Source organism: Callorhinchus milii, unplaced genomic scaffold (assembly GCF_018977255.1).
Source record: "Callorhinchus milii isolate IMCB2004 unplaced genomic scaffold, IMCB_Cmil_1.0 Scaffold2, whole genome shotgun sequence".
NCBI classification, from domain to species: Eukaryota; Metazoa; Chordata; class Chondrichthyes; order Chimaeriformes; family Callorhinchidae; genus Callorhinchus; species Callorhinchus milii.
This window is the reverse complement of record NW_024704743.1, coordinates 19136478-19162335: the sequence shown is the minus strand read 5'-3', so window position 1 is coordinate 19162335 and position 25858 is coordinate 19136478. Positions and strand designations below refer to the sequence as shown.

Here is a 25858-nt window from a genome sequence, read left to right as displayed (position 1 = left end):
CTCTAACCACTGAGCTACAGGACTCCATTTCAGAGCGTTTTGCAGTAATTGCTGTCAAGTAATAGTGACGCTTTATTGTAGGCAAATGTAGCAGTCATCCTGCATGCAGGAAGGTCCAGTAAACAGCCATGAGCTGATTGACTTATCTGGAGGAATGTGGCCAGGATATATCCACATCATGCGCATCCACCTAAAGAACAGTTGCATAGGACTGCAGCTTACAATTACAATCAATTACAATTGTCTGTGGGACTTGGGTTATGGAGAAAACCAGAACGCCACTCAGTGGCCTCTGCTGTAAACTGCAGCTATAAGCATGTTGTGCTATATTACTAATAATCCTTAGCATTTGGTATAGCATCTTTCATGTCAGAAGGAAGTCTCAATGCGCTTCACAGCATATACTCCAAAGGTCAGCAACTGTATTTCTAGGCAAATACAATAGCCATTTTGTGCACAACAATGTCCCACAACTATCCATGAACTGAATGACCAATTTTATTTGAGAGAATGTTGCCCAGGACACCCGGAGAAACTCCTTTCTTTTTCAATAGTGTCATGGGATCTTTAACATCGACTGCAATAGAGTGTCAGCAGAGAGTTCTGAGTCCCAATGTGAGGCTTGAACCCACAACCTTTTGACTTACAGGTGAGGTGGCTACCAATTGAGCCAGGTGTTAGGATAGAATTGGGGCTAGCTGTGATGTTTGCCCCCTCCACCAGTCGAGTAGCCTGCCAAGAAAGCTCCTAAATCCATTGGATCTCTTGATGTTGTTTATCTCATCCCTTTCCAATACGCATTCTAATATCAAGATGTTTATAAATTGAATCTGGTGTTCTGGCCTCAACCACCCTTCCTGGTTGTTAGTTACCCATTCCAGCTGTTATCCTTCAATACGTTGCCTCTTGACATCATCTGCAAACATGGGGTCAACACACGTTTGCTGGTAACACCCAACTCTATCTCTTCCTCCACCCTCGACTCCAGGACCACTGCTGTCAGGACAGAATGTCTGTTAGACATGAGTGCTAAGTGGACATTCCTCCAGTTGAATGTAACTGGTTGGTTCCCGTCAGCGTCTCCGCACCTCGAACCCTGGCAGCACCATTATCATATAGACGCACACGTCACCTTACCAAGCCAGTCCGGAATCTTGGTATCTTGTTTGACCCTCAACTGTTCTTTTACCCCACATCCCTGCGTGATCGCCTGGTTCTGCCACTGCCTCTCCCCTCAGGCCAGCAAGACCCTCATCCACGCATTCATTACATCATTATTATTAGTAGTATCTAGGCTCGTTCCCTGCTGGTCGGCCTTCCCAGCTCTTTCCTCCACAATTGCAGACCACTCAGAACTCTGCAGCTTGTGTCCTCTCCCACACCAGCTTCCGTGACCCCATCACCCCCACCTTCGCCCAGCTCCAATAGTTCTCCTTCACCCAGATAGTTCAAAATCTTTATCCTCGCCTACCGGACTCTCCACGGCCTTACTCCTGTCCTCCCTGCCTCTGTGACTTGCTAAATCCACATCGACCTTTCCGCCCTCTCGGCTCAGCAGGCTCCAGCCTGCTCCCCATCCCCAGCACACCCCATCATTGGTGGTTGGGTCTTCAGCCTCTCTGCCCTCATCATTTGGGACCCTATCTCACAGTCCCTTCGCCTCGCTCCTTCCCTTGCCTCCTTCAAGGTACGTCTCAAGACCCTACCTTTGACTGCGCCTTCTACCTTCTATCCCCACCCTCCCTGCCATCCACCCCTCCTGCTCCCAGCTCCGGTCCAAATCCCTGACTGTCAGGCACCTTTGGACATCCTCCTGACGTGAAAGACGCTAGGCAAATGTAATGTGTTGTTGTTTAGCTTCTAGAAGCAAACCTTGAATTGGGCTAACTTAGGTAGGGTGAGCTGAATAACCACACAACACCTTTCATGTCAGATAATGCTTCGGACCACTTGACGGTAGGCAAGGACGGAGGATGACCCTCAGAGAAATCCTACTCCAACCTGAACAGATTAGACTGTGGTGTTCATCATTCGTATCTGTTTTCCCTTCCCCCCAGCTCAGCATCCTGCTCCACCACTGTCAAGCTCTCTGGGAAGTTACCCTGCGTGAGGGGCACTATGCAAATGTTATTTCCACAGTCCGACTGCCACAAGAGGCTGGAGTTCACATTTTGTTCCACCAGATGGCAGGGGACATCTATAACTGCATCCCAAACATTGGGGAGAAAATCCACAGTGATCTAAATTTGCTCTATTTCTGTAGCCTTTTCGAGCACACGGAATTTGGTAAATGCTTAACCACAGCTTAATTCTGAAGCCAGTTTATTTAAAGTTATTTCAAGAGTTTACAGAAAGCTGACTTTAAAGTTGAGACTGAATGCAACAATTTGGCAAATTCTGAATGCTCTATAATGCTACATAAATAGTAAATCTAAACCCAGGTGGAATTTCTCCACCATTTGTTTCACTCTCAAGTTGTAGGACAAAGAGGAGAAAACAAGACAATAGGATTGTTACACTTATTTTTTGTCTGGTTTATTCATATACGATTTCCTAGTTTTAAAAAAGTTTAATATATTAATTCTCACATTTGATATAACTCCTTATAACCACACAGTGCAAGGACTCAAAAGTATTTAGTCGCAGTTGCTGTCAAGTGCAGCGACTATGCATTTGTAACCAAGACAGCTGCCAAGTTACACACAGCAATGTATACAAAGAAACAATTAATTTAACAGGCGTATTGTTGGTCAGGTCATCCGAATTTTAGAAATGTCCTTCTTTTCAAATAGTGCTATGGGATTTTTAACATCTGACTAAAAAAAATGGGACTTCAGTTTTACGTCTCTGGAGGATAGCACCTTTGACAAACTCAGCTGAAATGATGGAGAGCTGATACAGTTTTCCCCCAAAATGTAATAATCATTCAATGCATAACGTGGTGATGGTTCACATCACCAACATACAGCACCACCAATCAATGTTTCAAAACCAAGTTTCTGATCTCAGTCGGTGCCTGGCTCTGTAATAATGTTCAGTCAAAGTTCCCAGGGTTCCAACATCACTCTTGAGAAATTTGAAAGGATGAGTGACACAGATTTATCTAAATTTGATATAGCATCTTTCATGTCAGAACATCTTAAAGCATCGCACAGGATGAACTGTAAGTATAGTTATTGCATATTCGGTAAGCAAGCAATACACTTTACAATTTGAGAAAGCATGAAATATATACAACAAAATTACATTTTCAGAGCGCTTTTCACGTCGGGAGGACGTCCCAAAGCGCTGAACAGTCAGCTGTCAGGGCCCGAGCATGGGGGAGGGATGGTGTAGGGAAGGCAGAGAGGTGGGAGGGAGACCAAAGGCACGGTCAAGACTGGCCTTGAAAGATGCAAGGGAGGAAGTGAGGCGAAGGGACCGTGGGATGGAGTTCCAGAGTGTGGGGGCAGAGAGGCTGAAAGCACGGCCATCGATGGTAAGATAGGAGACATGGAGCAGGCCGGAGCCTGATGAACGGAGGGATCGGGCAGGTTGGTATACTATTTTGCACTTCAAATCAGCTTTTTGACTTTCTTTTCTCAAATTTATTTGACACAGCTTTCCAAGCTTATGGTTATATATGCTTTAATTACTTTGTTTTCATTTAATTGCTTAATTCCCATAAATAAATCAGATTTCCTTCAATCCCTGCAAATAAGTCACTGTATTTTACCAAAAACTATGAAGTGCATTGAGATATTTCAACATGATAGAGCACTATATAAAATGCAGGGGTTATTAGAATTTGTAAAACTTACAGTTTCCAAGAGGCTATATACAACAACAAATCACATTTGTATAGCGCCTTTCATGTCGAGAGGATGTCCTAAGGTGTTGGAATATCTTATGGAGTAATAGCACAGAATACATACATACATACATAATCAATATTACTGGAAAATAGTGTAGAATGAATGTAGGTGTCAGTTGACTCAGTTGGTAGCATTTTTGTTCCTGTGTTAGAAATTTGTGAGCTTAAGTACCAAATTGGGCATTGTCGGGTAATCCAAAGCAAGGCAGGGGAGCACTATGATATCAGAAGTGCACTGACTATGTATTGTCCTTTGATGGAAATCCCATAGCACTGTGAAAAGAGAAGAGTTTTTCTAAGTGTCAAACAATACCCCAGTTCAAAAGGATCATTCACTCCATTACTGTTTGTCGGACACTGCTGTCCATAAATACCCTCTAGAACATCAAAACATGCTCCGGAATAAAAAAAAAATGAGAATTTGTTTAGAATGTTTTATTTGTTTGAACCAAACATTACATAACAGTGGCTCACAAAAACTTGACTTGCAAATAAAATACAAATGTTAATGCACCACGGTTTAATAGGAGGTAAACTGAATGTGCTCAGCTAGAGCAACATCCAACATTTCTTTTAATGAATACTTTTAATAAGGCAAAATGTTCCTCCTAACAAAATTGTAAACATACATGGTTTAAAAATAATTTATAGGAAAAAAATCTAACAGAAGTCTGACAGATAAAAATATACAAAAGTTTTAAAACTCTCATTCCAAACATTCAAGAAACTTGCTTAACATAGCTAAAAGATCACACACACTCTTGCTAAAGAATACGAGCTTTGTGTCACATCCAATGACCCTGAATCCTATGTCAGGAGAAGCTTTGATGAAATATCTTGGTGGTAATTTATACTACACTGTACAGAATGGTGGTAACACTGTTGAACTTTTTACAACAAATGCAAACTGAAGTGCAGAACATGTTAATCAAGACCCAGTCTTCTATTTTAAAGCATACCAAAGTGCAAAACAAAAATTTCCATAATGCTCTTCAAACAGAAATGTCATGATCTTGACATCCACATACAATATATTCAGCCCCAATCATTTCAAGTCCAATGGAGTATGATAACTGTAATTGAAACAGTCTGTCATCAATGTGGAAATTACCAATTGTTCAGACCAACTGATATTGCAAATTGTTAGAAATTAGCCATGAAGAATTAATGCTGTATTTTGTTGCAAAGCTGAGCAGTTATGTAAAGATATTAATGAAGCTTTCATTACCTCAGTTTGCAAAATAAGAGAAATCCTCTGTTTTCTTTCCCTGCAGTTAAACGTTTCCTGGCTGAAAAAGGGGCAATGTCAGTTTCTCAGGCACATATAGATTTATGTGCATAGATGATCAATACTGCTCGCTAACAGTTGACAGAACTGATAATACTTTTGAGTACATAATTGGTTCAATGGAAATAATATTTTGTCCCTAGCCCATTTAATCCTAAAAAGGGACAATTCTTTTTAAACTATACTGATCTGCTGCTGGTGGTGTGAATTCTAAAACATCATACCAATGTTGGTAATTTCTTTACATTAAAGCTGTTTCAGAAAACAAGTGGTTAAGGCTCGGCTAGCCACAAACCATTTATTAAGATTGCAAAAGTAAGTGACACACCAAAAATGTCCCTCACATATATCATAACACGTTACAGAGGTCAGGGCCTGAAAAATGAAGTATACATTTGGTTTGTTACCTGCCGAGTTGTGTAACTTGGGAGTAGTCACGAGAATACTTGTTTCACATCCTTTCTCTGAAGTCTTTAGTGGTACAAGCACATTTACACCAAAATACTGCCAAATACAGTCCCAATACTTATAGCTTAAACTTATTAATATGCAATAATGAAATATGACCCAAAATGCAGAACTGTTATTCAAGTGTACACAAAGAAGAGGACAATTAAGACGCGTTAAGTAAGCAGGTCCTTGGTAACATTGGGTGGAATGAATACCAAATACTGAATCTATGGTGTATAAACCTGACTGACAACATTAATTTAATTGGTGTTATATAAAACAAGTGTTGCTTTTAATTCATGTTAACATAATTACATTTTTGCTGGACATTTGCAACTGTACAAGTAAAATTCAATCACAGGTGGCTTTATATTTTCAGAGTGAAAGCTTTTATCTTACTCCAACTCTAGATGTCATCCATTCCAGACCTTGGCACAATCTGCAGGGAAAAGTTAAAATGTACTTGCTTTTACATAATAATCTCCTCTGTGCACGAGAAAGAGAAATATAGTAATAGCAAATCTAGTTTTTTTTAAAAAAATGAGCATATTAAATTTATATAGAGCAGAAATGTTCTCAATTAGGTCAAAGGCAAAGTGCCAAACCCGTTAAACCTATATCAAGGATACATTTTTTAAATGCAGAAATTGTGGGGAGATGCTGAGCACAAGCCAGACATCCCTGCAGGGTAGGCAAACAAAAAGGTTGCCAACAGCCAGAAACAGCACAGACCTACTAAGTACATGTTCAAGGTTGAGGAATGTCAGTGTTCGGACATGGAACATAATTTTTTTCTAAGCACTCAGTGCCAGCAACAAGCACTCCCACAATAGACAGCCGCAAACAAGTTTGCATTTCTACAGCGCATTTCACGTTGGAAGAACTTCCCAAGACGAAGGTCTGCATCCGAGCTGGGAGTTGGATTCAAGACAGGTGGAGGCCATGGGCAGAGAGTGGTATGGGGGGAGGAAAAATGACCAAAGGTACATACAGTCAAAGAGGAAAGTCTTGAGATGGACCTTGAAGGACACAAGGAAAGGGGAAAGGCAAAGGGACTCCAGGATTGAGTTCCAGAGAGAGGGTGAGGAAAGGCTGAAGACCCAACCAGCTGCCTAGCGGAGAGGATATATGGGTTGGCAAGGTTTTAGAAGGTTACGAAAGTAGGATGGGCAAGACCAAAGAGAGCGTTTAAAGTGAGGATGAGAATCTTGAACTCGATCTCTGGGGAATGAGGAGCCAGAAGGCCGGAGGGGAGAGCTCTGGCTTATACTCACCTAGCACATCTATTTGCCAAAGCCCCTCACATGAGGCCCAGGATGAAGCAGCTAGTGTAGAGCAAGCCTGTATGTGGCATTGGGCTTAGACCTCAATGGCAGGGCACTAGTGGCTAGCACATCACAAGCTGTCCTGTAAAAGACTTCGCTGAAGGCAGATGTCCGCCAGATAGCTGATGAGGAAACTCTGAAGCTTGGAGCGACAGCTACTGGAAGACATTATCTAGAGTCTCAGTTCCTGAAGACGCATTTGTACATCCAGCGCCTGGATTCCACCTTGATTGACTTGCAAAGAGGCAAACAGACGCTGCTTCAGCTCTGCACTTCCAACTGGTAAATCCATCGGTCAATGGGAGCCAACAAGTGTCTCAGCTGAGACAGGAAGACGGTGGCAATGCTCTCATGCATTTCATGCTGAGCTAAGTTGTCCACCAGGAAGCTACGATCAGGTACCTATCATCCACTTAGCGAGGGCTCGAATTCACGCTTGTCAGATGTCAAATGACCAACTGGTGACTATGCTCGGGGGGTGGGGGAGTCTCTGGCTCCTTTTGCCAAAGGAATGTCGGAATTGAGTCCACCCTCTATGTGCAGTACTCCAGTATGGCACTGATGATGGCAGTACAGCCATGCTGGCTCATTGACGTGGAAAGGCAGACCAGTTGTAGCTGGAAAGGCAGCAGGAAAGCTTGCCTGCAGTGCTCTCAATGCCATGCTAGGCAGTCTTAGTTAAAGTGAGTAGTACCCCAACATTCTGAGGTCTCAAAGCTTGCGCTCTTGCCAACCTGTGCCTAATACACTCTGGAATTAAGGAAGCAGGATGCATCCTTCCAGGGAGAGTATGCACAATCCATTCCAACAAACATGTCTGGAATTTCCATGTGTAGGTGAGATGCATGGTGATGAGCTGGGCCAATAGAAAAGTGCAGCCGCAGTTTTTCTGCGGAATCTGCTACAAAAGCCACTCTGCCCCTCCGTCCTCTGCGCTGCTGCTGAATGTTTGCTCGTCGGAGCTACTGGTGTGGAGTGGCTCCAGACACGCATGTGTTTTACGGCGCGAGTGGGAGATGGTCACTCACCCTAAGGCCCTGCTATTTTGATTGTCTGTGTCTCTCTTTCCTCTATATGTGTGCGTTGTCTGTGAGTATGTCTCTCTCTCTCTCTATGTCTCTGTACGGTGGCGTGCCCGAAGAGGCAGGAAGTGGTGAGTCAGGACACTGGTGAGTGGTTGGCGAGTCTCCAGGCCTTTTCCATAGTGCAGTCTGGAAACTGATCATTCAGCCCTACGGGCCTACGCTAGTGTTCCCCCTGCTCTGGCTCCATGAGTATTTTGAAACGTTCAAGAGGTCAAAACGACTTCCAGGTTATATAATAATCCTTGCATTTAATATAGCACTTTTCACGTCTTCTAGACATCTCAAAGCGCTTCACAGAATTGACTGTAAAGTGAATTGATTGTATATTTGTGGGCGAAACGCAGCAGCTAATTATGCACAGCAGTGTCCCACAAACATGTCGTGGATTGAGTGACCAAATTATTATTATTGCTATCAGCTCACTGCTCATGTAACTTCCTGCTCCACCGGATGATGAAAAATCTCTAACTGGCGATCACATCCCATCATAGTGCTGGTTTAGAATTTTATGGACTGTAACTACCGCCTTATAACTGGGCTCAATCCTAAATGAGTGGAATCTTCACTGTACAAACTGTTCAGTTTTTTTTGTCTGACACATACTGAAACCCATCACCAGGCTTAAGTGCATCCAAATGTACAACATTCACAGATACTCACCCTTCTCCTGTGAGTGCACAGCAAGCTTGAATGTGCCATTGATGATCTTTAATAGAACTTAGAGTGAGGTATTTGGAGATTTCAGCTGCTGACATGCAACGCTTCTTGTCCTGTTTGTTGGCAAATATCAGCACAGCTGCATTCCTTAGGTCCTGGAACAGAAAGAATATTTAATTACTGTTCAAGGACGGTTATCTACCTGGAGCATCTTTTTCTCCACATATCATAAGGTACGGATTTCACAGACAACCTTGATTATTTTATTGCTACAACTTTGTATTGTTCGTAAATCATCCCAATCTGATTGCACAACGTTTGCGCTGCAAAGAGAAGGTTCCCTGAAGCCACTAAGTTGATTTTATATAGTGCATTGATCAACTCTTCATCCTTTGCAAGATAGGAAAGTAGAGAAGGAACTGGTGCGCGGAGAAAGATTGTTTCAGTAGAACATTAGCTAATAATGCTAACGAATGTACATTGAGTAAACTCATCTAGTGTTCAAAGATCACTGAAAGTTCAAAGTGGTTTAGCATTAAAAATGCAACTTTCAAATTCTAACAGATGGGAAGTTTTAAACCTAAACCTTAAAGGAAAACAAAGATACTGTAAGACGTCATTACATAAAAAGAAATCTTCAAAAAGATAAAGAACTTAAAAACTCAGCTGAAAGCACTTTATTGCAAAACAAGACAGTGTGTAAAGGTATCAATACCAAGCTTACTCAACAGACAAGCAATAATAACCAGAAAGTAGAGCAGGAAACAGTAGTAAATTTATAGCAGACAATAGAAAGAACAAAAATTACAGAGTAAGTCTTCTCCTCTGCTCCAGAAGGAGCAAATATTTTTAAGGAAAGTGTATTTGCTGATTATGTACTATGAGGAATGTCAACATCAGAAAACGTTTCCCCAACAAATTAAAGAAAATGAGAGAGGGATGAACAACAAAATTACATTGGTATAGCGCCTTTCACGTCGGGAGGATGTCCCAAGGTGCTGGAATAGATAGGGATTAGCTCAGTGGTTAGAGTACTCGCTTTGCAAGCAAGAGACCTGGGTTTGATTCCTGGTAGGGTGAAACCTTGGGCAAGTTTCCTTACTCCACCTGCCTGATAATAATCCCTCAAAAAAAAATAATAAATTGGTCATTTCAATCCACGACTGTTTGTGCAACACTGCTGTGGGCAATTGGCTGCCACATTTCGCCCACAAATATACAGTCAATTCACTTTACAGTCCATTCCGTGAAGCGCTTTGAGACGTCTAGAAGGCGTGAAAAGTGCTAAGTCAAATTCAAGGATTATTATTATTAAAGAATCTGCCATGATCTAACAAGCAGGCTGACTTGGTAAAATGATCTATTTCTGTACTATTCATTTTTTAAAAATTAAAGTACAATGCAGCCCAATTATAATACTTCTCTACAAGTGTTGATTTGGTTATAATGTGGTGGCGATCCACATCATTATGTGCAAAGCTGGCCTGCTCTCATGCTAAACTAGATGATTTCCAGGTCATTGGAACCATAGAAATTTACAGCACAGAAGGTGGCCATTTGACCCATTGTATCTGTGTTGTCTATTCAGCAGTCTGTTCAGTCCCATTTACTTGCCTTTTCCAAATACTCCTGTTACTTAAGTGACAATCAATGCCAGTTTGTTCACAAAGCACATCAGCAACACACAGGAAATGATACGGTCAGAGATGATCCAAAAATCATCCAATTTAGCTTCCTGCATGCTAAGTACAGCTAACATCCGGGCCGCCAGGTTGTCACCAATGTCACTTCCTGTTTTGAAGCATTTTATGCAGACAGAAAGTGATGCTGATTTGATAACCCAGAAGTTGTTTTTCTTAAAACAATAAAAGTGCACAGGATGCAAACCGACCAGCTGCACACATGCAGCGACACCAGCTCTACCCTTTATGACATTTGTGGCTTAACTTTTTGGAGTATAACTCAGTCACGTGTTTACCTCATGAGCCAGCATTCTGTAGAGTTCCTCTTTGGTGACTGACAATCTCTCTCTGTCAGTGCTATCCACCACCAGGATTATAAACTGAGGAAAAAGAGAATGTTACAAGAACCATTTTTATTGAAATCTAATTTTCACAGAGATCAATAAATGAATGAATGTACGATACATTCTATAACATGAGAATAAAGTTATGCAGAGGATATGCAGTTATGCAGGCTGGACTAATGTTAAGAAACAAATAGTAGTGTCTTGGTTGATAGAAATCCAGAGGCAAGAAAAACCCTAAGCACTGAAATACCAACTTCACTTAAAGAGACCACAAGAAAAAATACGGAAAAGTTAAGTGTTTCCATATAATGCGTCTAAGAATTCATTACAAAAACTTTGAACACATAGGAAAAGAACACATTTCAAATTTAATTAAGAACATCTGCACTGTATTTTCATTACTGAATCAAATTTTACAGCACATTTCTCCCGTTCTCGAGCCAACAATCTCCCAGATAAAATTGATCATTCACTTCATGGCTGTTTGTGGGACACCAATGTGGCAAATTGACCGCTGTGTCTGCCAACAAAATACAGTCACTGCACTTTTTACAGTATAACCTGTGAAGTACTATGTTCTCCCGATGTGAAACACGCCATATAAAATGTACAAATTATTACATCCATTATTATGTTCAGAAGAGTGCTAAATACGATTTGTTAAGCCATAATATTTTGGGAGCATTAACACTGCTATATGAAGTTACAATGCCGCCACCATCCATAGGAGTCCTGTAGCTCAGTGGTTAGAGCACTCGCTTTGCAAGCGAGAGACCTGAGTTCACTTCCAGGCACAGGGCGAAACCTTGGGCAAGTTTCCTTACTCCACACAGAGCCTAATAATAATCCCTCCAAAACCAAAAACAATAATAAATTGGTCATTTTCAATCTACGACTGTTTGTGGGACATTGCTGTGCGCAATTGGCTGCCGCGTTCGCCCACAAATATACAGTTAATTCACTTTACAGTGTATTCTGTGAAGTGCTTTGGGACGTCCTCCTGACGTGAAAAGCGCTATATCAAATGCCAGGATTATTATTATTATTATATTGGCAACTTGTATAATTCAAAAAACTAAGTCCACAACTACTGGCCCACCCAAGACACTTTACTGGTGGAACTATCTCACACGAATGAAGACACACCCTTTAATTCATTCACTCATATTCAAATATACAATTTGGCTGAAATGTTTTTTGCCCATCGTGTTTTTTGTGGCAAAAATACTATCCACAAGCTTTGAGAATCTTAAATTTAATATTCTTTTAATAAAAAAATCTACCATTAACATTTTAGTTATTTGTGATACAAAGAAAATCAGAGCTGGAGATTGCAATTGGGCATCAGTTAAAGAGAAGTCAATAAATTCCCTTTACTGCATCCCGAGACATGGAGATTCAGTGAGTCACAGCAATGGCAAAAAGGCTCAAGTGTAATTCTATTGTATTCAGCTCTTTATTCTTCCATATTTCCACTTTGCACAGTATATTCTAGCCACTGGAATATACTCAAAGCAAATATGCTTGTCCTCACGTAACAAAAATCACATCACAAAATTATATTAAATATCCTAATAAAAGGGCATTTACAATTCTTATTAGTTCAGTAAAATATGGCCTGTTAATGGTATCTCTTCTTCTGGTCTCAAAATCTTCTTAAGACATTTGTCGCTGAACTTGCCCCTGTTATTTGCCAGTTCTTCAGCCTTTTCTACTCTGTCTACCTTTCGTTTGCTCTGGTTTATCATAATCCTAAGAAAGAAATTGAAGAGAATTAAGAGAAAAAGAAACCAAGCTTCTTGTATGCCACTTTAACAATGGAAGAGATGAGAGATAGCAGAGCCAAAAACATTGATTGATGGAGAAGGATTAAAAGTGGAGCCAGAAAAGTAAAAGGATGACAGCAGTTGGTTAGATCTGTCTGAGGAATTGAAAGAAAAGTTCATTGATATACTAAAGGCACCAGAGGAGATTCAGTTGCATTCTGTCTTAAACAGCAGTAATTACTGCAAGTAGTGCTGAAGTGAGATTGGAACATTAACCGATTTTTCTTTCAATTGCTAAGTGATCTGCTGAGGAATTTCAGCAATTTCTCTTTTATGTTTTTCTTCTTATTTCTACTCTTGCCCTGGCAGTTCCAGTAACAACTTTGTAGAGGATTGACAGCTGTGATATTGTGGAGTGAAGCACAAGCTCTGAGACGCTACTCTGCATGGAGTGCGCTATATAAGTGCAAGTTGTGTTGAGAAGAACATCTTTATCGAATCCAGTAGCTTGTAAGCCTGTAACGTTTAAGGCATCCTGAACATCAATGAATCATTACTTTCTCTGTAAAACATTAAGCAGCACCTATCTGCTCTAGGTAAAAGATGCCCATCTGTCCTATCCCTCAATTTAGTATCATAAGGAAATTTATAAATTGTTCTCCCTCTTTTCAGGATCATCATTCTTCTTAGGTCATTTTGTTTAACCCTATAAAACTTCAGAGGAGACTGGTGGACAGCAATACAGAGAGCATTTGCAATAAAATTAGTACTTTGTTATCTCAGTGTTAAAAGTATCGTACTGTTTGTCCACCTCATCTGCCTTCAGTGATTTCTCAGTATCTTTTGTATTGTATTTTCATTACTCTGTAGAACCCCGTATACCATTGTCAGACACACAGCTGATCAAGAATATGTGCGGCTTGAACCCCACAACGTTTTGACGTCAATGGTTTCAGATGAGAGATTTTTAGTTGGCTGTACCTTCAGAGGTGATAAACTGGAAACAGTTATGTTCACAGGTCATAACAACCCCTCAAAGAAACACCAACAATTTAGACTTGGGCATAATTTGCCAAGTCACTCAAGAAGTTCAGTTTTTCAACTTTGACGGCAAAAGTTTTCCATCCCATATGTTTGAACCAATAGTTGAAACAAGATGTTAGTTAGTACCATAGAAACTGACGGTACAGGAGGAAGCCATTTTCTCGGACCCCTATGGCTTATTCTTCTTTTTAGAAATTAACTTTTAAAACCTACAGGAGTTATCTGGAATAAAGTTGAATAGCGAGCTTGGGTACAACTTTATTACATGGATATCAAACCTTGCAATAAATATTGCAGATACAATGATTTTTTTCAGATTACATAATGTGCACCTTGCTATAATAGAGTGAAACTGCATTAACGCGCTTCATTGTAACCCAGATTTACTTACTGGGATCAATATAGAGTGTAAATCTCGAACCTGACTATTTTCACAAGAGATCATGAATCACATTACTTTAATATATACATTTCAATTTACAATTATATAGGATGATTCAAATTGCTTGATGATGCTGAATGGGGGTAGTGTGGCGGTGGTGACATCATGACCTGACAACCTGCGAACTCGATTGAATACTCATTCGAATGGAGATTTAATGTCTGTTAGAATGTTGCCTTCATGTTTGTATGGTATTGTTTCGGTCATTTACACCCCACAGGTAGCAGGAACTGTCTGACCACTGTCTCAGTTAAAGGATGTTCTTGTTGTATAAAGGGAACCTGATTTACATGAACTCATTGCCTGTAATCATGTGTACTGCATGAGTGTGAGAGTACACGCACGAGGGGATAAAACACTAGGTGTTTGAGCAGGCAGGGAGTTGCACCTTGGAGGCATTTGTAACAACAAGTGGGTCAGCTTGTGCCCCTGCTCAAACCATAAGCACTAGCATTTTATGTATTACGACTCCAACTTAATTTAAGGCTTTAGGGTGTCCCTTAAATATTTTGAATTTATTTCAAGAAGTGCGGATTTCAAATTTGTTAATACAAAGAGGATAATGGTTTTGTCCTCCCGACTCGAAAAGCCCCAACTCTAATCACTGAAGCATTGGGCATAAAATATCAAGCTCCGTGATAGTAGGAGCCAAGAGGGATGGGGTGGGGGGAGAAAGGAAACTGAAAGCATAGCCAAAGAGCTACGTTTTGAAATGTGCCTTTAAAGAGGGAAAGAAAGAGGGAGCAAATTGGAGGGACTCCTGGATGGATTCCAGAGTGGGACAGAATGCCTGAAAGACCACCTACCAATTGTGGGGAAGATAGGGAGGGCAACATGAAGCAACAACAACAACTTGCATTTATATGGTCACCCTCAAGCAAATGTGAATTTTAATTGATTTCATTTTAAGTGTACAAGAAATAAATAATTCGTGCATTCTTGATATAGCATCCAATCACATTGAAATGTTTCCCACACCAACAACAACAACAACAAGATTCCATTTATAAAGCGCCTTTCACGTCAGGAGGACGTCCCAAGGCGCTGCACAGTTGGGTCATGACCCGAGCAGGGGGGAAATGGTCAGGGTGAGGGGAGGGAAGGGAGGGAGAGAGGAGGGGGAAATGGTCAGGGTGAGGGGAGGGAAGGGAGGGAGCGAGGAGGGGGGAAATGGTCAGGGTGAGGGGAGGGAGGGAGCGAGAAGGGGGAAGAGAGTCAAGAGGGGAGCTGAAGGCTCGGTCAAAGAGAAAGGTTTTGAGACCGGCCTTGAAGGAGGAAAGGGAGGAGGCGGCGAAGGCACTGGGGGATAGAGTTCCAGAGCCTCGGGGCTGAGAGGCTGAAGGCCCGACCACCGATGGTAGGGCAGTTGGGGCGGGGGACGTGGAGCAGACCGGAGCCAGAGGAACGGAGGGTACGGGCAGGTAGGTAGGGGGATAGTAGGTTGGAGAGGTAGGAGGGAGCGAGGCCATGAATGGCCTTGTAGGTGAGGATGAGGATCTTGAAATCAATCCTCTGGGGGATGGGGAGCCAGTGGAGGCGAGCGAGGGTGGGAGTGATGTGGTCCCGAAGCCTGGTGCGGGACAGTACATGAGCTGCAGAGTTCTGAATGACCTGCAGCGTGTGGAGGGAGGTGGCGGGAAGGCCGGCGAGGAGAGAGTTCCCATAGTCCAGCCTTGAGGTGACAAAGGCGTGGACCAGGGTTTCAGCAGCGTGAGGGGTGAGGTAATGCCGTAGTCTGGCGATGTTCCGGAGGTGATGGAAGGCGGTGCCAGTCGTGGTGCGGATGTGAGGGAGAAAGGACAGCTCAGGGTCGAACAGAACCCCGAGGTTCCTGACTGGCTTTGAGAGGTGGAGAGTGCAGCCTTGGATGCTGATGGTGTCGGCGCCTGAGGTGCGGAGGCGCTGACGCGAACCAATCAGGAGGGCCTCGGTTTTTCGCACGTTGAGCTGAAGAAAGTGGTCTCTCGTCCAGGACTCGATGTCGGACAGGCAGCTGTCAGGACATCGGTGGGCGTGGAGTTGAGAGTAGAGGAGGAAAGGTAGAGTTGGGTGTCATCCGCATACATGTGGAAGTTAACTCCATGTCTGCGGATATGCACCATGTGCAATCATAGGCAAACCTAGCAATCAATTGGCATACAGCACACACAAACAGCCATGAAGTGAATGACCAATTGTACCTAAGGGATTGTTGAGCCAGAGAATGTGAGAAACTCCCTTCGCTTTTTGATTAGTGCCATGGGACGTTCACCTGAACAGGGAGATTGGGCCTCAGTTAACTGCCTAATCTGAAAGATGGCATCACTTGACAATGCAGGTCTGCCAAGTATTTCATTACAATGGAGCATCAGCCTCGACTTTGAGCTCAAAATCCCGACGTGGGTCTTGAACCCACCACCCTCTGACTCAGAAGTGAGAGTACCATTAACTGTGCCAGACTGACACCTAGCAAATTTTAATTCAATTAAAATCATTAGTTTGACTTATTTGATATGGGACATAGTAAAAAATTGTGAAAAATTGTGAAATTATAATTTGTGCCAAGACCATGTCTACTCTGTTTCCTTAGAAAATATGGAAGATAATCAACCAACGGGGATTCTGGGCATTCCAAGATACCTACATTTTCAGTTTTGAGTTAAAATGATTATTGGTTTCATTTCCAGAACACCAGTAGTACACACAATAGTCTACTGGACAGAACACAGTGAAACAAGGAACAGTTGGGTTTATTTAAAGCCTTCTATATTTGTATCACTTTTAAAAGTTTTACTTAGCCAACCATAAAGCAACACACTGGCTCTCGTGTTGATATCCATCTCCTGAAAATATGGAATATCATTCATTCCCACTTTATCAAGCGCTAAATATTAGTAACTCTAAGGTAATTCATATATTCTTGAAATACTAAGCCTACAAGTGTAGTGATTCTTATTTAGATTCCATTGATGGTCCGAGACATGTATACTCCTAAATTCCAAATCGCAAAAGCCAATTTAAAATAATGAACTTGATACTTATTTTGAGTAGTTCACGTACCTCAGTATTGGTGTAATAAGTATTCCATGATGAACGTAGGGAATCCTGTCCACCAATGTCCCACATAAGGAAATGTGTATTTTTAACCACTATCTCCTCTACATTGCTTCCAATGGTAGGCGACGTGTGAACAACTTCATTCATCAAACTAGAAAAGAAAAGGGTAAAAAAAAGCATAATCTCGTATAATTTGGCTAATTCCTCACTCTTTTGAACAGAGCACTGTATAAAAGCTGCTTTTTCTTTGCAATATTCATTCACAAAACAAAAAATAATTTGTGGGATAGCAGGTCTAGGAAATAGTTGAAGAGTATTAGCAGAATAGTGGTGGATTGAGTGCCAGGGTGTGAATTTTATTCATTCAACTCAGGGGCTTTCATTTAAAAAGTCACCATCGTGCTTCAATGATATTCTGGTGACAAGACTGATGACCCTTGAATTTCTGGTTAAGATATTGCAGAATCTTAACCTGTCTGAAAATCTCAGTGTAATAATCTCAGAATGCATGCATTCATAAAAAAGTACTTTTTTTCTCAATGAGAAAAAGATATTTTGAAACACATTGCTGACAATATCCTACATAAATCTTCTTTGAAATGATACAATGACAATAAAACAAAGTGAAACATTTCATTTAAAATTGAACTTCATGCCTGCAATATTGTTATCTCCTGTTAGCTAGAACAAGAGAATAAAACCATGTATTATGTAGTGCCACTTATGTAAAACATATATCTAACACTGCGTGAGGGGTGCTATATAAATGCAATCTGTTGTTATGGTTGCAGGAATGGGTATTTAGAAGCATTTTGAAAGCAGGGAGAAAGATAGGAGGACAAAAGAAAGTTGCCTTTGGGAAATGGCTCCAGATAATACTTGTGTGGTGACCTTAAACCTCAGTTTCCAATTGGAGGGCATGATCTGACTGAAAACCGTGGTGAGATTGCAGAAACTGAGATTGACAATTTGGAATGTATCTACTGTGGCATTTCGACTTAGTTGAGTTTTGTCAGGATGTACAAGTGGGGGGAGAGAAACAAAGAGAAAAGCTCAAGACTCGACTCTGACCAAAGTTCTGAATTAATTAAAGTTTATAACAGTTGAAGCTAGGAAGTCCAAGAACAACTATTGGAGACATCTAATCTTATGAATGACAGATGCAGTTTAGGTTTCAGCAGAGATCATGATAAAATAGGGTACAAGCAGACAAGGAAGGCAGTCAATCCTGGTGATGGATCGGATGTCAGATTTGAAATTCAGTTTAGGGTCAAATAAAATGCTCTGGATGCAGCCTGAGTGAGCATAGAGAGAGATAGATTAATGGAATTAAAGCAAGAGTAGTCGGTGCGATCTGAGCATGATGATTTCAATCTCATCAACGTCAATGTATAGTTACGACTTGGCACTTGATGTCAAACAGGCAGTTCGGCAGATGGTAGTGGAGAGGTGGACTTTGGTATTGTGGGCGTATCGATGAAGCAGGAACGGGTTGGAAATGGAGTACATCAAAGGTGACTAAAGAACCAGGAAAGCTATTGAAAGGTGAAGAGAGGCTGAGTGGGACAGTTAGGACTGCAATGCCAAAGAATGGTACAGTGGAAATGGGAAGCACTGATGAGAGATAATGCACTGCTGACTTAAGGCTCTCATACTGATGGAATCCCTTTAGTCCATATTCTAACCAATGTTAACTTGTAACCATGGTGTCAGTTTGGCTCTGTAATTAGCACTCATGCCTCAGAGTCTGAAGGTTCAAGGCCCGTTAGGACTTCGAACTCAAATAGTCTGGGCTGGCACTCCTATGCAGTATGCTGAGGACCCCATGTTCAGGTGGTCAGTAAGGATCCCAAGGGATTATTCAACAAGAAAAGGGCGTTTCTCCTCGTGTCCTGGCCAACAATCTCCCAGGTAAAGTTGCTCAAACACTTCATTGCTGTATACAAGTCATTGCTGTGCGCAAATTAGCTGCCGCATTTAGTCTACAAAATACAGTCCACACGTTACAGTATATCCTGTGAAGCATTTTGAGATGTCCTCGCAATATGAAAGATGGTGTATAAAATGCAAGGGTTATTACTTTTGTTTGGGCCATATGCCCTCAACAAATGTAGCATTAATAAGTGTTGTGAAAAAACTGCATTGTTTCTACGCGGTACATTATTATGGATCACTTACTTAAGGTTTAAGAGTAATAACAAGAAGAGTAAGCAGGATCCGTCCCTCCAGGGAGAGAGTGCACATTCCGTTCCAACAATCTATCTCTGGGATTTCCATGTGTAAGTGGGAAGCGTGGAAATCTCAGCTTGGTCTGGATACTCTTAAGCATGGTGATGGGTTTCCGCATGTGTCAGACACCGGGCTGACCCACAAAAAACATGCGGAACTAAACTTGTGTAATAGGCAGTTTTAAAAAGGTCACAATCTAGCAGTTTTCTTTCATACTGTTGACAGTAGCTGCGCATGCAAACATTTAAATGTTTCCATCAACAATGTGAAATAAAGCTCTTGAATGCATTACCTCTAACATAAACACGCACTTGTAAAACTACTGCTGGGTCAAATTACTGATTCACACTGACTGCAAAGAGGTAAGTGCCAGTTCTGGAAACAACACTGTTGAGAGTTGTATATTATGGGAAGAAATTCCACTTGGTCTAGATTTATTCTTTTTATGTAACATTTTAGAGCATCTAGAATTCGACAAATTCTTACATCCAGCCTTACAATACTTTTCCACAAGTTCAAAGAGCTGCTGAAACCAGGTTCAAAAGTTAACACTGATTTCAACAAGTTGCCGAATTCCAGATGCTCCAGAATGTCACATAAATACAGTAAATGTAGAGTCAAGATGGAACTTTTCTCTTTGGGTGTTTAAAAACCTGCTGTTACCAACTAATATCTCAATCATTATTTAAAATTGAGAACAAAACAATTTTGAATTATGGAGCTCTTTTGAAAAGTCAACACCAAAAACCTTTTGGAAATTTTAAATCAACCAATATGAATTCTGTAAAATACTGGTTAGCAAACTTGATCAATAACATTTAAGTCCTTGATTAAACATTGGAATGGGGATACCTTAATACAGTGTAGAGGAGTAAATTGATCATGTGAAAGCTCTTTAGGATTCAATATTCTGATTGCTATTCAACTAAAGCTGAAACAGAAATTCAACTTTGCATACAAATGGAATGTAGAGCTTATGCCCAATCTTACAAATAGCTTAGGCACCAACAGTTTTGCAACTTCCTGCAAAGTGATATTTCAGAATTCCAACATTGTTCATGATCTCGACTACCTACTCACGCTGAAAGAATATTGTCAAGCCTTAGCCAAGATGAGAGGGCAGAGTGCCATTCTAACAATCACATTTTGACTGAACTGAAATAAATACAGAATTTTGTTTTTGCTTTCTTTCCATGGCTATCGATTAAAAGACAAGAAAATATTACATAACAGCTCTAGGCTTGTAGCACCCTGTATTTCAACATTTTCAGTATGCAACCCTTTTTACTGGGGAGGGGAGAGGAAGGGGTGGCAATCACAATGTTAAAATTTAAAAAACTGTATCTCAGTCTCTCATCTTTTTTTACATGATTAGAGGCTGATGGAGTGTGAAATTAATATCCATTAGCCACAAATTGATATCCAAGAATAGAAGCCAAGTCAGCAAAATCCAAACCTCTAACATTGGACTTTCTTATGGGTATCATTTTACTTTTTAAAAATAAACTTTATTATTCAAAATCAACCTAGAAACAATTTATTAATGGGTAACATCCAAAATTGGGGACGGAGAGGAAATGATGTTCCGAGACCATAATTTTATGAAGTCAGCATCACAATATTAAAAGTAAAAACACACCACTCTAAGATAAGCAATATACCTTAATAATTGAACAAAGAGAGAGAAAGGAATGGGAAGGCCAAACGTCAAAAACAGTACCATAATACTGACAACTTTATGGGATGGAAAGCAACAAAGAATAGATTCCAAGATGTCCAACATACCCCAATAGTGTTGGAAAAGCAACTTCAAGTACATAGCGAGACATTAGGGCAAAGCCTAGTGATATCTTCCATAACGGACCATGAAGATCCCCAACTAATCAAAGATATTACTCTTTTAGGATGCAGCACAATACACATGGAACGCCTACTGAAGGTATCAAGTGAAGAACAATATAATGGAAGTCACCAGCCCTTTTTTAAAAAAGACTGGAATGAGATACAATGAGGCCAGAGAAAACTTGAGAAGGTGACCTTAAGGAATCTCATCAACGAAAACTCCTACCTTGTAAGGAGGAAAATATGTGAGACTAAATATATTCAAGATCTTGATTTTTATAACACTATATACTGTACTGTAATTATCTAATCAAGATCTCAAATGTTGGTCAAGGTTAACATCTAGAATGTTGGACTGCAAATATGGTCACTACACTTCATAGTAAAATCCTGTAAAGCACTTTGAGAAGTCTTGATGACACACTATACCAAATGCAAGCATCATTATTATTACTTTGTTGTTAAACATGCAAAAGAGATATTACTTACAATTGATAAAGGATGGTAGTCTTTCCTGCATTGTCCAGGCCAACTATTATAACTTTATGTTCTGTAAAACAATATTTTGCACAATCACAAATAATAATTGTTGAAAATGCAACTCAGTTGCAATCTACAAGAACCTGCATTTAGATAGCACTTTTCACTCAGGTAGCATCTCAGTGGATTGACGCTGAACTAAAAGGTATCAAACACACACAGGATAGCACCTCGGAGAGCTGTACAGTGGAGGGATTGGATAGTGAACAAGGGAGACGGGGCAGATAAGTCATCCAAGCAAGTCTTTGCCAATTAATGTGGCAGATCTCCATGAGGCTGCTTTTCGAGTATTGGAATTACTTATTTCAATGAATGACAGATATCCTCTCATTCAATTGGCCATTATTCCCATGTAAACTTTGACAGTGTATTTATTGGCAGGCAATTTGGCAATGGATAAATGACAATGGTCCACACAAAGGTAACTGGTTACAGTTAATAATCAGAAGTAGAACAACTGGCCATTTTGCCCCATTCCTGATCCATCTGATTAGAGATCTGTTGCCAATTGTAAAACCCCAAATATACTGTGGTTGAGATGAATCCCAGAACTTCCCAGGCTGTATGCCCAGCTGAGCTACCAGGATAACAGTAGAATTTTCTTTAGTTGGGTTAAACTTACTCTCCCAAGTGAAATGTAAAAATATAAGCAATACATCTAAGTGATGCAGACTGTCAACACAGTGCTTTTCCACCTCTAAAACTTAATCAATGAAAGTATGATTCTGATACCTATTTGGAGACCCTCCAAAAGATGCTGAGGCTTGCATGAAATTTTCTCAACGCCTCCACTGGCAGCAAAAACTGTCACTATTGCTACACTGGTACAGTATCAGGAACCATCATGATCTGACCGTGAGCAAAATGAGGACTCACTCTGACCAGATAGGTTTTGTTCGTGCACAGGCTCGTACTGACCCTCCCAGCCATCAAGTTATTTGATTCTCCAAGATCTACCCAGCAACAGACAAATTATATAATGTCAGGAGCTCAAGAGTTACAGATCCACATTCTGCTCTCTGAACATCATCCCAGAGTCAATCCTGCCTCACTCCTTCCTCGTTCGAGGCTCGTCTGAAGATGTACTTCTTTGAAACCAATCGCACTTTTGTTCATCTTCCCCCTCCTGGATCCCTTTTAGCTCCCACCCTCAACCCAGCGGCGTCAAGTGCTTTGAGATATCATCTCGACATGAAAGGTCCTATAGAAATATAAATTGTATTGCGGCTAATTGTATTAGTTCTACAACACACACAATTTGTGGCGTCCTGTAGCTCAGTGGTTAGAGCACTCGCTTTGCAAGCGAGAGACCTGAGTTCAATTCCAGGCAGAGGGCGAAACCTTGGGCAAGTTTCCTTACTCCACACACCTAATAATAATCCCTCCAAAACCAAAAACAATAATAAATTGGTCATTTTCAATCTACGACTGTTTGTGGGACATTGCTGTGCGCAATTGGCTGCCGCGTTCGCCCACAAATATACAGTCAATTCACTTTACAGTGTGTTCTGTGCAGCGCTTTGGGACGTCCTCCCGACGTGAAAAGCGCTACATCAAATGCGAGGATTATTATTATTATTATTATTATAACGTATGTACCAACATCTGTTGCATGTTCTCTATTAACAGAGATAATTTTGATGCCAATGCTGACTGGGTGACCAAAGCTCTCCAATTCCCGAGCACTAACATTTCATCAAACATGTTAACACATAACCGAGTCTCACAGGAGCCCCAGCAGCCTGGGGCTCGTTCCAAAGCCATCACAGCAGCGACAAGAGTTTGGGCTCAGGAGTTGCAAAAGTCACCAAATCTCGACAGGTGCTGGAGCAGTTTCCACAATTAATTCCCCCCCCACAGGGAAGACAAGGTGAAGGAAAACTGTTTCCCCCCCCCTCACTCCAGTCAGAAACCTCTCATTCGCTCCTTACACAAACACCGAAAAAGGCACGACTGAGTCGCAGCGAACCCTATCCCTAATAATAATAATAATCTTTGCATTTGATATAGCGCTTTTCACGTCGGGAGGACGTCTCAAAGCGCTTCACAGAACACACTGTAAAGTGAATTGACTGTATATTTGTGGGCGAACGCGGCAGCCAATTGCGCACAGCAATGTCCCACAAACAGTCGTAGATTGAAAATGACCAATTTATTATTGTTTTTGGTTTTGGAGGGATTATTATTAGGCTCTGTGTGGAGTAAGGAAACTTGCCCAAGGTTTCGCCCTCTGCCTGGAATTGAACTCAGGTCTCTCACTTGCAAAGCGAGTGCTCTAACCACTGAGCTACAGGACTAAACGAGAAGCAATCTAAAACTTGGCCAAAAACAAAGTGAGACACACACACACACACCCACACCACCCCCCCACACACACATTGTTTTCCAAATTTCTTATATACCGAATTCTCCATTGACATTTTTCTTTTATTTGCTTTTCGCCAAAAAAAAAATCAGCATTTCAAGGAATTTAGATTTCGCTCTCCATCCACCACCACCACCATCCCTTCCCTCCTCTCCCCACCTTGACAAAATTGCTCCTGTTTAATATTTGCATTTGCAGCTCGGTCCTGGGAGAGGTGGGAGGGGGGGGTGTGGTGGGGGGGGGGGGGGGAGTCCATACCATACCCTCCAGCAGCAAACTCACTCGTGTTCACTGAGATTCAACTGGAATAACATGGGGGAGGTGAGAGGGTGAGGGACTTGGGGAGGTGAGAGGGTGAGGGACTTGGGGAGGTGAGAGGGTGAGGGACTTGGGGAGGTGAGAGGGTGAGGGACTGGGGGGGGGGAGAGGGTGAGGGACTTGGGGAGGTGAGAGGGTGAGGGACTCGGGGAGGTGAGAGGGTGAGGGACTCGGGGAGGTGAGAGGGTGAGGGACTTGGGGGGGGGGAGGGTGAGGGACTGGGGGGGGAGGGTGAGGGACTGGGGGGGGGAGGGTGAGGGACTGGGGGGGGGAGGGTGAGGGACTGGGGGGGGAGGGTGAGGGACTGGGGGGGGAGGGTGAGGGACTGGGGGAGGTGAGAGGGTGAGGGACTGGGGGAGGTGAGAGGGTGAGGGACTTGGGGGGAGGGTGAGGGACTGGGGGGGGGAGGGTGAGGGACTGGGGGGAGGGTGAGGGACTGGGGGGGGGAGGGTGAGGGACTGGGGGGGAGGGTGAGGGACTGGGGGGGAGGGTGAGGGACTGGGGAGGTGAGAGGGTGAGGGACTGGGGAGGTGAGAGGGTGAGGGACTTGGGGAGGTGAGAGGGTGAGGGACTTGGGGGGGGGGAGGGAGGGGGGGAAAGAGAGCTCTGGTTATAACGCAACCACAGACCAGACCTCAGAGCAAACAGATGGGGGGAGGGAGGAGAGGGGGAAGGGGGGAAGGGAGGAAGGGGGGAAAGGGGGGAGGGAGGGGGGAAAGGGGGAGGAGAGGGGAAAGGGGGGGAGGGAGGGGGAAAGGGGGAGGAGAGGGGAAAGGGGGGGAGGGAGGGGGGAAAGGGGGAGGAGGGGGAAAGGGGGGGGGAGGGGAAAGGGGGGGAGGGGGAAAGGGGGGGAGGGAGGGGGGAAAGGGGGGGGGAGAGGGGAAAGGGGGGGAGAGGGGGAAAGGGGGGAGGAGAGGGGGAAAGGGGGGGGGAGGAAGGGGGGAAAGGGGGGGAGGAGGGAGGGAGCCTCGACAGCTGGAACCTACCTTGGTTACAAAAGAAGCTCCGAAACCTGGAGAACAAAAGCCCCATGTCGGGGGGGGCGCGGGCGGGCGCCTCGGCCACAGCTGCCAGCGCCGGCTCCCGGCTTCCACACCTCTTCCCCGGCCCCGCTCCACGATTTACCGGTTGAACCCTGGCTGTCCGGGGGGGGGGGGGGGGGGGGGGGGGAGGGGAGGGAGGGGGTGAGCGCCGTCCACCGCGAAGAGCTCGAGCTCTCCTCTCTCTCTCACTCACTCACTCACACACCCAAAGCCGCCAACGACGCGGCGCGCCGGGGCCGCATGTCATTCGACGGAGCCGAACGGCTCGGCGTCCGGCTTTAACGACCGCCCTTCTCTCCGCGGCTCGTTTGAATCTGTTATCCCGCGAGCGGCGCCGCGAGCCGCCACTGGCATAGCCGACGTCAACGCGCACGCCACCATACTGTCGTGACGTCGTCGCGCACGCCGCCGCCGCCTCCTCCTCCTCCGTCTCATTGTCGTAACGTCACGGCGCACGCTGCCTCCTCCGCCTCATTGTCGTAACGTCACGGCGCACGCTGCCTCCTCCGCCTCATTGTCGTAACGTCACGGCGCACGCTGCCTCCT

At 42.9% G+C, this 25858-nt stretch overlaps 1 protein-coding gene across 1 annotated transcript; it reads right to left on the bottom strand.

Annotated features, from left to right (window-relative positions):
* Positions 1-4273: 4273 nt before the first annotated feature.
* Positions 4274-25646, bottom strand: LOC103176294 (ADP-ribosylation factor-like protein 5B). The gene is made up of 6 exons (XM_042332458.1): positions 25256-25646; positions 21536-21596; positions 16979-17126; positions 10637-10720; positions 8662-8813; positions 4274-6030 (listed from the first exon to the last, which is right to left on the bottom strand). Exons 1-6 carry the CDS (start codon positions 25299-25301, stop codon positions 5982-5984), a joined length of 540 nt encoding a protein of 179 aa, XP_042188392.1. The 5' UTR covers positions 25302-25646; the 3' UTR covers positions 4274-5981.
* Between the last annotated feature and the right edge of the window lie 212 nt (positions 25647-25858).

Excerpts from the sequence above, each read along its gene's own strand:
- LOC103176294 (XM_042332458.1), bottom strand. The coding sequence starts at position 25,301 with ATGGGGCTTTTGTTCTCCAGGTTTCGGAGCTTCTTTTGTAACCAAG. Across the intron at positions 21,597-25,255 it reads GAGCTTCTTTTGTAACCAAG|AACATAAAGTTATAATAGTT; the intron begins GTAGGTTCCAGC and ends ATTGTTTTACAG. Across the intron at positions 8,814-10,636 it reads ACAGAATGCTGGCTCATGAG|GACCTAAGGAATGCAGCTGT; the intron begins GTAAACACGTGA and ends TTTCTGTTCCAG.